Genomic DNA, 14957 nt, shown 5'->3' on the forward strand with positions numbered 1-14957 from the left:
ACATTTGCTTTACCTCTCTCTTTCTCTATATGAATATGTGTGTGTATAGTTTGTTTATTGCTAAACTATTTGAAATAAGTTTCAGGCATAAAAAGGTTTTACTCCTAAGTATTTCATTATGTATCTCCTGAGAACAAGGACATTCTCCTATATAATCGTAGTACTATGATCACCCTTAAGAAATTTAACATTGTTACTCTAATATTATCTAATATACAGTTTATAATCAGGTTTCTGAATTTTATTTTTATTTTTTTAATTAACATACCCTCAAGATTTTATTGTCTTCATAACAAAACAGAAGACACTTAGAACTGGATCACTTGGCCCATTCTCTTCTTATCTCCTCTCAGTTCAAAATGCTTGCATCTCTTAACAGCCAGCATTCTCTTAGATCTGTAGTTGGGCTCCACACACTCAAGCTTCAGCACAATCTTATTTGTAGTTTTAGCCTTTTTCTGGAAAATCGGCTTAGTCTGCCCACCATAGTCACTCTGCTTCCTATCATAACTCCGCTTTCCCTGGGCATACAGAGAATCCTTGCCCTTCTTGTACTGTGTCACTTTGTGGGGTTGGTGTTTGCCACATTTCTTACAGAAAGTCCGGCGGGTTTTAGGAATATTCACCATGTTTGCGTGTGCGCTATGCAATCGGCAACGAAAGAAAGAGCATATTTCTCAATTTTAAATCCAAGATACAATCAGGGATCACACATTGCATTTAGTTTGCTTTAGAACAGTTCCCCCGCCTTCAATTCTCCTGCCTTCATGTGTGTGTGTGTGTGTGTGTGTGTGTGTGTGTATACACACGTGCGTGTGTGTGTGTGTGTGTGTGTATGTGTCTTCGTTTTAGGATGTGGATATTTTTTCAGGAGTCCAAACTTGTTTGTTTGTTTTTTTGTGGTTTTAATTTCATTTTCTTGATAACTAATTATGTTGGGTACCTTTTCACACATTTATTGACCGTTTGGACAGCTTCATTTGTGAAATGGCTATTCAAATCTTTTGCCCATTTAGCAAATGTGAAAATATCTATCAGCTGCCTGAATGTCTTTCCATCTGTTTGTATCTTTGCCCAGATGTAGTCTTGGTTCAGAGGTCACTTAATAGCTCAACCCAAAAGTCTTAAGATATAGCAGATCTCAGTGATTACTGTTATACCTTCCTACAGTGCTCCTACAGGGAGGAGCGAGCCAGGAAACTGTTGGGGTTATACATTCTGAATATTTTATCTCCAATTTTCTTATCTAATTTTAGGTGCATTTTCTAATAAATTTGTAAAAGTGTTTTTATTATTGCAGATACTTGTTCTTTATTGGTTATATATGTTGAAAATGTCTCCTCCCATTCTGTAGTTTATCATTTCACAACCTTTATGGCCTCTTTTGATGAACAGAAGTTCTTCATTTTTTATGTAATATGATGTACTAATTTTTCCTTCATACTTAGTGCTTTTTGTGCTTTGGTTAATAAATCCTTCCCTACCGTGAGTACAGGAATATATTGCTCTTTATTCCAAAAGCTTTATGTTTTTTGTCTTTCATATTTAAGTCTTTAATCTACCTGGAATTGATTTATATATATGGTATAAATAAAGGTTTCAGTTTCTTTTTCTCCTCATATAGATAGCTCTTTATTCTATCTATTGAAAATGTCCCTGTGCTGTTACTGTATTGCTGCCTCTGTCATATATATCAGGTGTTCGTATATGGATGGGTGTTCTTCTGGATTTTCTCTTTTGTTGCTTTGGTCTTTTTAGCTATTCTAGAATGAATATCATATAGTCTAGTTTTCTAATGTTTTGATATCTGGTACAGCAGAATAATTTCTTCCACCTTGTTCTTCTTCAGAAGTGTTTCAAAAGCTTTTAATACTTTGTCTTTCCATGTAAATTTTAGAATCAGTTTGTCAAATGACACCTGCACACAAACCTTTATATGATTTTGATTGGGATTCCATTTAGTGTTTAAATCAATTGAGGTTAATTGACCTATTTATAATGTGAGTCTTCCAATCTTCAAATGTGAACATGCTATCTTTCCATTAATTTAAGTATTCTTTAATGTCTTGCAGTATATTTTTTGTTTTCTATTCCTTCTCACATTTTGTGGGACTGAATAGTGTATTTCTAAACATTGTTATTGAGGTATATAATTTACATATGATAAAATTCACCTACTGTAAGTGTTCAATTCAGTGATTCTTAGTACGTTTATAGAATTGTACGATGGAATCCACAATCCAATTTTAGGACATTTCCGTCACCTGGCAAAATTCCCTTGTACCTACTTGCAGTATATGATTCCACATATATCTCAAGCCTCTGTCTGTATAAATTTGTCTTTTCTAGATATTTCATATAAATGGACTCTTACAATATGTGGTCTTTTGAATCTGGCTTCTTTCAGGTAGCATAATGTTTTTGAGATTCATCCATGTTGTAGCAAATCTATAGCAATTGGTTCCTTTTTATTGCTAGTTTTCTATTTTATAGACATACCACATTTTTTAATTTCTTTACCACTTTATGACATTTAGGTTGTTTCTACTTTTTGGCTCTTATGAATAATGTTACTTTGAACATCTGTGTACAAGTTTTTGTGTGGATGTGTTTTCATTTCTCTTGGATGAGTGGAATTTCTGTATCATGTGGTAATTCTGTGTATAACCATTTGAGGAACTGCCTAACTGTTTTCTAATGTGGTTGTACCATTTTACTTGTTATTATCTGTCTTTTTATTATAGCCATATTAGTGTGTGTGTACTGATACCTCATTGTGGTTTTAATTTGAATTTCTGTAATAAAAAATTATCTTGAATACCTTTTCATGTGCTTATTAGCTATTAATATGTCTTCTTGGTGAAATGTCTGTTCAAGCCTTTTGCTCATTTATTTGATTGGGTTGTTTTCTTACTATTGAGTGATAAGAGTTCTTTGTGTATTCTGAATACAAGTCTTCTATAAAGTATATGATTTGCAAATGTTTTCTTCTAGTCTGTAGCTTGTCTTTTTGTTTTCTTAATGCCTATCTTTATGCTCTAAATAAATCTCTTTACTATACCGTTATATTAATTGTAAGTTTCAAAATTGGGTAGTGTAATTCCTCCATATTTCTCTTTTTTAAAATCAGTTTTTCTATTCTAGGTCCTTTGTATTTCCATGTAAATTTTAGCAGCAGCTTGTCAATTTTGCTACCAAAAAAAGCCTACTGGAATTTAGTTGAATCTGTAATTCCATTTGGGGAAAATTACATTTTAATAATGAATCTTTTAATCCTTGAACATGGAATGTTTCTTCTTTTATTTAGATCTTCTACAATTTATTCCACATTGTTTTGTAGTTTTTAGTTATGGTTCTTTTATTAAATTTAATCCTATGTTTTTATTGAATTTATTTCTAAGCATTTTATTGATCTTGATGCTCTTGCAAATATAATTGTTTTCATATTTTATTTTCTGATTGTTATATGCAAGCATATAGAAATATAGTTGATTTTTGTATATTGATTTTATATCATGTGACTAAACTCTTATTAGTTCTAATAGTTTTATTATGGATACCTTAGATTTTTCTATAAAAACAATCATGTTTCCTGTGAATAAACACAGTTTTACTTCTTCCTTTCCCATCTGGATGCCATTTTTTTTTTTTGTCTCCTTGTACTGTCTAGACCCTTCAGTACAGTGTTGAATGGAAGTGGTGAAAGCTAACATACTTGCCTTGTTCCCAGTCTTAAGGGGAAAGCATTCAATTTTTAACCATTAAGTATGATCTTAGCTTTAGGTTTTCTGTGCATGCTCTTTGGCAGTATGTTACTTTCCTATGGGTGCTATAACTAATTACCATAAATTTAGTGTTTTAAAGCAATATAAATTTCTTCTCTTACAGTTATAGAGGTTAGAAGTTCTAAAGTCAAGATATTGACAGGGCTACACTCCTCCTAGAGTCTCTGGGTGAGCCTTGTCCAGCTTCTAGAGGCCACCTGCATTCCTTGACTCATGGCCCCTTCCTCACATTACTCCAACTTCTACATCCATCATCACATCTCCTATCTCTGACTTTAATGCTTCCTTCTTATAAGGACTCTTGAGATTACATTGGCCCTACTGCATAATCCAGGATAATCTCCCTATCTCAAAATCCTTAATGTAATTACATCTGCAGATTCCCTTTTCCTACATAACTTACCATTTTCACAAATTCCATGGATTAGGACATCTTTTGAGGGGGGCATTATTCAGCCTACCACAGGCAGATTGAAGATATTCCCTTCTATTGCTAGTTAATTGAGGTTTTTTATTATTATTAATATTATGAATGGATCTTGGCTTTTGCTTAACGTTTTTTCTGTATCTACTGTGGTGATTATGTGGTTTAAGGTTTAATCTATTAATAATGGTGTATTGTATTAATTGATTTTTAGATATTACACTAATCTTTCATTCATGGGATAAGTCCCACTTATAAGTATATAATCATTTTGTATGTTGCTGGATTAGGCTTGCTAATATTTTATTAAGTATTTTTGCATCTATGTTCATGAAGGATATTGGTCTGTGGTTTTCTTGTGATATCTTTGTTTAGCCTTGGTATCAGTGTAATACTGACATCATAGAATGAATTGGAAAGTATTCCCTCTTCCTCCATTTTCTGTAAGTGTGCAAGACTGGTATTATTTCTTTAAGCGTTTGATAAAATTCACCAGTGAAGCCATCTGGACCTGGGTTGTTCTTTGTGGGTAGTTTTTTGATTACTAATTCAACCTCTTTACTTGTTTTTTTTTTTTTTTCTTGTTATAGATTTATTCAGCTGTTCTCTTTCTTGAGTCTGCTTTGGTAATTTGTAGCTTTCTATGAATTTGTCCATTCAAATAAATTTTCTAATTTGTTGGCCTAAAGTTAGTCTTAATATTCCTGCATAATTGTTTTTCACTTCTGTAGGGTCAGTAGTGATGTTTCTTCTTTAATTCTTGATTTTAGTCATTTTTGTCTTCTCTGTTATTTTCTTGGTCATTCTAGCTAAGGGTTTGTCATTTGGTTAAACTTTTCAAAGAACCAGCTTTTGGTTTCATTGATTTTCTTTATTTTTCTGTTTTCTATTACAAGAAAAGATTATTCCTTAATCTTTATTAGTTCCTTTTGTCTGCTTGCTTTGTGTTTAGTTTACTCTTTTTATAGTTTCCTAACCTGGAAGATCAGATTACAAATTTGAAACCATTCTTCTTTTCTGAAACAGGCATTTAAAGCTATAGATTTCTCTCATATGGATACAGCAATGTTTTCGCTGCATCCATAAATTTTGATATATTGTGTTTTCATTTTCATCCAGGTCAAAATATTTTTAAATTTTCCTTTGTAAGTTATTTGACCCATGAGTTATGTAGAAATGTGTTGTTTAATTTCCAAATATTTGTGTTTTTCCATATTTCTTACTATAGTGGATCACTAATATAAGTTCATTGTAGTTAGAGAATACTTTGTATGATTTCAGTCTTGTTAAATGTTTTGAAACATACTCCCACCTTGGGCCCTTGCTCTAATATCAGCATGATACATGCTCTTACTTTCCTCAGGTCTTCACTTAAATGTCACCTTCTCAATGAGACCTATCCAGACCAACATTAAAATTGTAACCATCATTACTACTGCCCCATAGCTCTTTCAATCTTACCCTACTTTATTTTTTTCTTTTTCATAGCATTCATAACCTTCTAACATACTATGTAATTTACTTAGTTCTGTGAAGGTACGGCTCTTTATTTATTGATGTATCCCAATAACCCATAGTAATGCCTGGCTCAAAATAGTCGCTGAATATGTATTTTTTAGTGTATACATTAGTATTTTCATCTACTTGGACATATGTAGCTGAAATTTGCTACTTATGGGTTATAGTATTTCATTATAGAAACTTACCAGAATTTTATAATTCTTCTTAGACATTTGTATTTTTGCTAGTTCCAGGCAATTATAAATAGCATTGATCTGAAAATTCTTCTTATCATGTCCTCATACATATATGCCCACATTTTTATAAGGTATATATGTGGGAGTAGAATTGATGGGTTGTATGTTGAACATACATACATTCACCATTAGTAGATAATATCATACTGATTAGCACTGTGGCTACACATTCCCACCAGCAATATATGAGGGTAGTAGTTGCTCTTCAATCTCACTGACATGTGATATTAGCATTCTTTTTAATTTTTGCCAATATGTCAGTTTTCTATCAGTATCTCATTCCTTTCCTAAATTGCATTTCCCTGAATTCTGACGTGGTTGAGCACTTTTGCATATATTTATTAGCTATGTGAAGTTCTTCTTTTGTGAGACATCTCTTCAGTATTTGCCAATTTTCCTAATGGTCATCCATCTTTTTCTTATTAATTTGTAGGAGTTATGTATTCTGGATTGAAGTTCTGTAATAGTTTTTTGTGTAGCAAATAACTTTTTCTATTCTTTGGCTTTTCTTTTCCATCTCTTTATGACATTTTAATGAACAGAAGTTCTTAATTTTAATATAGTTGAATTTATCAATCTTTTCCTTAAAGATTAGTGCTTTTGTGTCTTTTTTTTTTTTTTTTGAGATAGAGTCCTGCTCTGTTGCCCAGGCTAGAGTGCCATGGGGTTGGCCTAGCTCACAGCAACCTCAAACTCCTGGGCTCAAGCAATCCTCCTGCCTCAGCCTCCCGAGTAGCTGGGACTACAGGTGCACACCACCACGCCTGGCTAATTTTTTCTATTTTTAGTAGGGACAGGGTCTCACTCTTGCTCAGGCTGGTCTCGAACTTCTGAGCTCAAGCGATCCTCCCACCTCGGTCTCCCAGAGTGATAGAATTACAGGCGTGAGCCACCACACCCGGCCTCTTTTTGTGGCCTAAGAAATACTTCCATCACTACTCCTGTGCCTTGCTGGTGGAAATACAGAATAGTATAACTCCTACAGAGTGAAATTTAACAATATATAGAAAAATTACATATACATTTACCTTTTGTATCAGCAATTCCACTTCTTAAAATCTGTTTCAAAAATATACTGGAAAAATACCAAATCCTGTGTGCAGAAGGCTGTCTGTCAGGGTATTATTCATAACAACATAAGATTGGATACAAGACCAATGTGTATCAGTAGGGGAATAGTTGAATAAACTGTGGTACATCCACACAATGGAGTACTTCACAGACACAAGAAGAAGAAGAGCTCTACACGTTAATATGGAATTATCTCCAGGATATATTGTTCAGTACAAAAAAGTAAGTTGTAGAACAGTGTTTATAGTAAGTTACTTTATGTAGGAGAGAGGTGTAACTAATGAATTGTGTGTGTGTGTGTGTGTGTGTGTGTGTGTGTGTCTGCGCCTGTTTGCTTATATTTTCAAAAAAGAAACAATAAAACCATAAGCTAAAACATAATAAATATATTATTTATGGGAAAAGAAGGGAAGGGGATGAAGGAGCCAGAGATGGAAGTGAGACGTCTGTGAAGGTACTGTATAACAATTTTCACCTTAGATCCATGTAAATGTTTTGCAAAATTAAAAAATTTAATCAGAAAGGTAAAATAATCCCTAAAATTCAAAAACTACCTGAAGTAAATGAACCTAATGATATATAAAGTTGGTAGCATAACCACACAGAGAAAACAGTTACTTATAGTGAATTTAAAACAACATTTGTATATTTCTAATGAAATATAATCTAAGGGCAAAAGTAACTGCGAGGAAATATAAAACTGTATTTAGTAGTTTTATTGTTGATGGGCATATTAGTATTGTTGACATTTTAAAATTCTATAAGTATATTCTAGGAAGAAGCTAATAGATAATTTTGCTAATGTTATTTTAAGCATACAGATAAAGTCCAAAATCGAGGAATTTAAGAAAAACCTTGTGATCTTAAATTTGAATTGGAAATACCAATATGAACTCATTATTTATTTTTCTCTTAAAAAATGTCCTGACTTTATCCACTGAAAATGCCTAGAAGCAACAACTCAACAGCAGTGAGCACACCTAGCAACACACTGTCATTTCTAAATACCGCTTCCCACTAAAAGGAACGAGGGGTCCTTGGAGAAATATTCCAGGTTTGGATTAGGAAGTATGCAAGATGAGCTTTGGATATCTTGCTGTGCCAGAAGACCAGGAAGCAATACAGGAGCCTATATGAAGGTCCTAAGTGGGATAATTTAGCCATTATAAAGAATATTGACTACATTTAATTGACATACATGAAATATTAATTGACATACATGAAATATATGAGAATATTTGGTCACCATTGGACATTTCTAAGGTACCAACTGATTACTCTCATAATTGGTAAATAATGGAAAGAATCAAGCATTTATTCTGCCTTTCCTGTATGAACTGCATTTTAGGAAACCAAATAGTTGATGACGGTAAGTTCATTATAGAATTCCAGATAATAAACAAAAAAGAAATAATAAAATTAGGAAAACCCCATTTTGTAGCTCTTAATAAATTAATAGATCTAGGCAATGGTCATCAATGGATATAAAACTCATTTGGTGAAAGGTGAATGGGAGAACTTAATGGAGGGATGAAAGTAACACCACCTGCCTCCACTGATCAACTTCAGCATCACTAAAAATGGGACCACCAAACATTTATATGCCTTATGGCATGATGCAATAGGAAATACATATCTGTCTATGAAGGATTCTTGCCTAAAAATACTGAACTTACATCTAACCAAACCTCTAGATCAGCACTATCCAATGCTACTTTCTGCAATAATGTAAATAGTTTTTTCTGTCTGTCCAATATGGTATCCACTAGCCACATATGGCTGTTGAGTACTTGAAATGTGGTAAGTTTGGCTGAAGAACTGATACTTTAAAATTAATTTAAATGGACACATGTGACCAGTGGCTACTGTATTAGATAGCATAGTTCTAGATTTAACTGCCAAGAAATAGAAGGGATTAAAGGAACAAGTTAAACAACACTCATCAAGAAATAATTCATCAAATTCATGTGTTCATAGAATAAATGTGGCTTCTCTAACAAATCAATGGATGGGAGGGAAATGAGCTAGAGGGGTGGGAGGGAAGAGGTACTATTTTAAAATAAAAAAGACTTAAATATATTAGCCAAAGGCTGGTTTAGAACCTAAATCAAATAACCAAATGTAAAACAATATCTTTGAGATAATCAGGGCAATTTGAATATGAACTTGGTATTAGATGATGATAGGGAATTATTATTAATTTTGTGAAGTATATAATGCCACACTGATTATATTTTTAAAACATCCTTATCAATTAGAGGTGCATATACTTGCATGACCCTGAGTCTTAGGTGCCTCACCATAGTTCTGGCCTTGCTTGAGATTTAATGTAATAAGATAGCTATATACTATTGTCATTTGTCACAGGTTGTAAAGATCTGCCCCAGCAGAGTTTCTATATCTGAGATCTAGGATTTAATTTTTATTAATTTGTCAAAGGTTGTTTTGGTAGGCGTTGTAGAACTTCCGTGTCTCTTTGTCTTGATCCAGATGAACCCCAAAGGAAGAACAAAGGTGATCCCATGAACAACCTGGAAAGTTTTTACCAAGAGATGATAATGAAAAAACGTCTTGAAGAGTTCCAACTTATGAGAGGTGAACCCTTTGCTTCCCACTCACTGGTCTCAGCTACATCAGTGGGTGATAGTGGCACAGCTGAGAACCCGTCATTACTCCAGGACGAGGGAAAACAGGCAGCACAGGGTAAAGGTCCCAGTCTCCATGTGGCAAAAGTTATTGATTATTCACCTGAGCAGTGTTGGACTGGGCCTAAGAAGCTGACGCAGCCAATAGAATTTGTCCCAGAAGATGAGATCCAGAGAAATCGTTTGTCAGAGGAAGAGATCCGAAAAATTCCTATGTTTTCTTCATATAATCCAGGGGAGCCAAACAAGGTATAGGCCAAACCAAGAAAAACAACATGGGTTGTTTTCACTTTTATTTACCTCTACCTAAATTAATACTTTTAAATTAGCTTTGATTATACCAAAGAATCGTGACATAGGTACAGTGATTATGTTTATCCTTGACCTTGATTATTCCTTCTCTGCATACTATATAAGTAGCATATTTCCTATAATGTTCTTTGTGCTTTCTAAGATCCTAAACTACCCTTAGAATTTTAAAGAAGTCTTGATGAGACTCTAGTCTATACCTACTAGAAGCCCTGAATTGAAGGAAAAGTAACCTCCAATTTCCTAGGCTAGTAATAATCAAGTAGTATTCATAGGACTATCATAGCTGGTAGCCACGGTGCCTTTGGAATTAGTCAATAAATAAATTGATTGCCTGATTGTGAGTAAGGTTTACTATTACCACATGAGCTTTCTCTTCAGAATGTTCCACCTGGCTTTCATATGACATATGACTGACTTTGCTATTAGCAAAACAGCAAAGTAAAAGCACAGGTCCTCTAAGCTTTGGGAAATTGGAAAACATGTAACCAAGTAATATTGTAAAAAATCTTTGTTTTATTGATCAAATCATTATTTCACATTCATGCTATATGTTACATCTGGAATGGAAAATTCTTCATTACCATGTTACCCAAAGAGGCAACACAAGCCCGTGGAGCATACACTTTGTTGTATCTAATTTAAATAGTTTCTAACTGTCCCTGAATTTTTTAAAAAAACCATTGTAGAAGAAGGATATTAAAATAGTTTCCTTTGAATGATTGAATGTCTAATATATTCTTGCTGTTAGTTCAAGGGTAGCTTGATTTTTATTTACTTTTTATTATGAAATGTTACTAATATACCAAAAGTTATATAAAATAATATAGCAAACACCTGTATACTCAGCCAGTCTTTACCAATCTTTATCAATTCCCAGTAGTTTCCATGTTTTAGTTAAAAAAATAAAGCATTATAGATATACCTGAAGACGTACATGTATCCCTCACCAATCCCATTCTCCTTTCTCCTTTCCAGATGTAACCACTATCCTGAATTCAGTATTTACCATTTCCATACACATTTTTATATTTTTTACTATATAACTGTATAGTTTTAAAAGATACTGTTTTATACATTTTAAAACTATATAGATCATATACTCTACATATCTTTCTATAACTTGTTTTTTTGAATCAATATACATAAAATTTTTGAAATTTGTTTCAAATGATATAAGGAACTATTTAGTATTCCATTGTAGGAATAGACCAATATTTATTTATCCATTTTCCTGAAGATTTGTCATTTCTATTATTTTGCTATTACAGATAATTCTGCAACAAATATTGTACACATGTCTTGTTGCACATATGCAAGAGTTTATCTAGGGCAGTGTTTTTCAAACTTAGGTTACAGTCAGAAGTTTAAAACCAGCAGATTTTTTGTTTGTTGTTTTATGAAATGAACTGGAATAGAATAGAAATATCAAAATGCATTCCATACAGTTAGGTTAATTACTGTTTCTTAAATCTTTTATGTGTGTCTGTATGTATGAGAGAGATGTGTATGGGCCACAATGTAGTTTTTAATTCTTCCTGTAGATCTCAGTAAAAAATGTTGGGAAAGTGTCACTCTGTTGCAGTGGTTCTCAAATGTTAGTGTGCATCAGAATCACCTAGAGGACTTATTAAAACACGCCGGGCTCTACCCCTAGAATTTTTGACTCAGTAGACCTGGATTGGGGCCTGAGAATTTGCATTTCCAGCAAGTTCCCAAGAGATGCTGATGCTGCCGGTCTGAGAGTAACATTTTAAGAATCACTGTTCTGGGTCATATACCTCAAAGTGGAATCACTGTGTATAGGGTATGTATATCTTCAACTTCCAATGAGCAGGGTTTAGAGATTCCTTTCACATTCTTGCCAAAACTTTGGAGTATTAAACTCTTTATTTTGCCAGATGAATATGTTTAAAAATGTATGTCATTGTTTTAATTTGCATGTTCCTGATTTCCAATGAGTTTATGCATGTATTCATGCATTTTTTTAGCCATTCAGCAACACTCTGTGAGTTACCTGTTCCATTCCTTTGCCCATTATTTGATCATGTTTGTTTTTTCATATTTATTTATAGGGATTATTTTAAAATTCTGGGTATAAATCCTTGTTATTTATTTAGCAAATATCTTCTCTCAGTGGATGGGTAGTTTACCTTTTAACATAATTTCTGATGTCTTTTGTTGAGTAGAAGTATTTCATTTTAAAGTTATCAAATTATCATCATTTCATTCAATAGTTTGTGCTTTTTGAGTCATTTTAAGGAAATCCTTCCCTACAAATCAATAAGAAAAACACAAAAAACCCAATAAAAATGGGCAGAAGGTACAAACAGGCAATTTACAGAGGCAAAAACATAAATGGCCAATAAACTTAATAAATCTCATTAGTAATCAAGGAAATGCAAAATAAAACCACAATGATATATACCATTTAACACTCAGGATGTTGGTGTGTATTTAAAGCCCTAACAATGTCAAGTATTAGTGAACATATGGAAGAATAAAAACACTAATAAACTGCCAGGGGGGATGTAAATGAGTACGACCACCTTCAAGAAATATTGTGGCAAGGTGGGCACTCTGACTCACACCTGTAATGCCAGCATCTTAGGAGGCCAAGGCAGGAGGATTTCTTTAGGCCAGGAGTTTGAGACCAGCCTGGGAAACATAGTGAGACCCCCATCTCTACCAAAAAAAAAATTTTAAAAATTAGCCAGGCATGGTGGCACTTGCCTATAGTCCCAGCTACTCGGGAGGCTGAAGCAGGAGGATCACTTGAGCACAGGAGTTTGAGGCTGGAGTGAGTTATGACTGTCCCAATATACCCCAACCTGGGACAGAGTGAGACCCCATCTCTAAAAACAAAAAGAATATTTTGGCAATAGATAGTAAAATTGAACATGTTCATATACTGTCAGTCAGCAGTATCACTCCTTGGTGTCGATCCTAGAGAAACTCTTGCGCATGCACATTAAGGGATGTTATAATGATGCTTGTTGTAGCATTGTAGTATTGTTGTAGCATGTATGTTTTTAAACAACATACATATTCATCAGCAGGAGAACAGATAAAGCATGGTATGTTCATAAAATAGAATACTACACAGTAGAGAAAATGGATAAAATAGAATTATAGGTATCAATGTGGACGAAATTCACAAACATAATTTTGAATAAAAATGAAGTTGTAGACCTCTCTTTTCAGCTTCAACATGTAAACTGCTTGGAAGTCATCACTCTGTCCTACAATAAGAAAAACAGCTGAACAAACTAAAAATCAGTGACTTTACTTGGACCCATCAGAAAATTGAAGTCACAGAGACAAGTGCAACACCAAAATATGGAGAGACAGGCAATAAGAAAAAATCGCATCCCAGATCTGCTTATCGGGAGGAGAAGGCACTGGAGCTGTAAACTGGTAGGAGCACTTATGCAGTAACTTTGACAAATTGCTGGAGGCAGAGCATAGACTAGCATGGGAGTGACAAAACTCCTGGGGGCTGCAGTCTTGAAGGACTTTTACTTCTAGGAACCCCAGCAGGTTCTCAAGCTAAAGAGCCAAAAAAAAAAAAAAAAAAAAACAATCTCTTGTTTCTGGCATAGGGAGAGGAAAAGTAATCATTTTGAAGTGTATTCAGAGTTTCTACATAGCAAAGGGCTACCCAGCAAGGAAAACAACTTTACTAAAGCCATATCCAACTCTAGGCTCTTCTAGCCTTCCTATCGAGGGAGGGAGAGAGGGAGAGAGAGAGAGAGAAGCTATGAAACATTGGTGAAGGTTACAGGCTGGAGACACAGGCACACTAAAAGGTTGAGACTTAGTCATAGTATTACAGAATGCCTCCCCATCTCCCACAACTAGCTACCACATCAACAGGGCTTCATTATTATAACTGGATTACAGCTGAAAGACCTGCAAGGTTCAGACTCTATTTATTCAGTTTTTAAGGAAACCCAAAGGAAACAAGGGAGACAAAAGACACTAGAAGAAATTGAAACCTCTGACACCTACAGCTAGAGCAAACATTAAGCACAGCCCAACTCCTGGCCAGATTAACATAAAACCTCACACTAATGGCCTTTTTGGCTCAATTCCTATTATTTGATAGATCACGTCCAGCTTCCAACAAAAAAATTACAAGGCATGCTAAAAGAAAAACCACAGTCTGAAGAGATAAAACAAGCATGACAACCAAACTCAGATATGACGCAGGTTTTGGAATTATCAGATAGGGAATTTAAAATAACCATGATTAATATACTAAGGAGTCTACTAGTAAAAGTAGACAACATGCAAGTCCAGATGGCTAATGTAAACAGAGAGATAGAAACTCTAAGAAAGAATCAAAAGGAGATGCTAGAAATAAAAAAAAAAAACTGTAACAAATGAAGAATGCCTTTGATAGGCTCATCAGTAGGTTGGAAACAGCCAAGGAAGGAATCAGTAAGCTTGAAAACATGGTGATAGAAACTTCCCAAGCTGAAATACAAAGAGAAAAAAGACAGTAAAAAACTGAAGAGACTAAGAAGTAGGAGATGATTTCAAGGGGTGTAACATATACCTTACTGAAATACCAAAAGAAGACGAGAAAAAGGAGGGAATATTTGAAGTAATAATGGCTGAGAATATTGCAAAATTAATGATAGACAACAAGCCACAGATCCAGGAAGCTCAGAAAATACCAACCATAATAAATACCAAAAACTATACTTAACCATATCATATTCAAACTACAGAAAGACAATGAAAATTTTTGAAAACAAAAAACACTTTACTCATATGGGAACAAAGATAAGAATTACAACAGGCTTCTCATCAGAAACCATACAAGCAAGAAGACAATAGAGTGAAATACTTGTGTTGAAAGAAAAAAAAACTCATCTACCTAGAATTCTTTTTTTTGTATCCAACATTTTATTTAATTGCCATGTTTGCATTCCTTTTGTCATATCAAATTCTAAAATAA

The 14957-nt window shown here is 33.9% G+C and overlaps 2 protein-coding genes across 2 annotated transcripts in view; one reads left to right on the top strand and one right to left on the bottom strand.

Annotated features, from left to right (window-relative positions):
• LOC138378052 (RNA-binding protein 41-like) overlaps positions 1-14957 on the top strand; it is a 47145-nt gene that overhangs the window by 19931 nt on the left and 12257 nt on the right. Inside the window, exon 6 of the mRNA XM_069463313.1 lies at positions 9528-9931. Coding sequence (XP_069319414.1) covers positions 9528-9931 — 404 coding nt within the window. The remainder of the gene's footprint in view (positions 1-9527; positions 9932-14957) is intronic.
• Positions 309-629, bottom strand: LOC138378703 (large ribosomal subunit protein eL42-like). The gene has a single exon (XM_069464067.1). It carries the CDS (start codon positions 627-629, stop codon positions 309-311), a length of 321 nt encoding a protein of 106 aa, XP_069320168.1.

Source organism: Eulemur rufifrons, chromosome 30 (genome assembly GCF_041146395.1).
Source record: "Eulemur rufifrons isolate Redbay chromosome 30, OSU_ERuf_1, whole genome shotgun sequence".
NCBI classification, from domain to species: domain Eukaryota; kingdom Metazoa; phylum Chordata; class Mammalia; order Primates; family Lemuridae; genus Eulemur; species Eulemur rufifrons.

Bases quoted from the DNA above. Each gene is read 5' to 3' on its own strand.
- LOC138378703 (XM_069464067.1), bottom strand. From the start codon at position 629: ATGGTGAATATTCCTAAAACCCGCCGGACTTTCTGTAAGAAATGTGGC.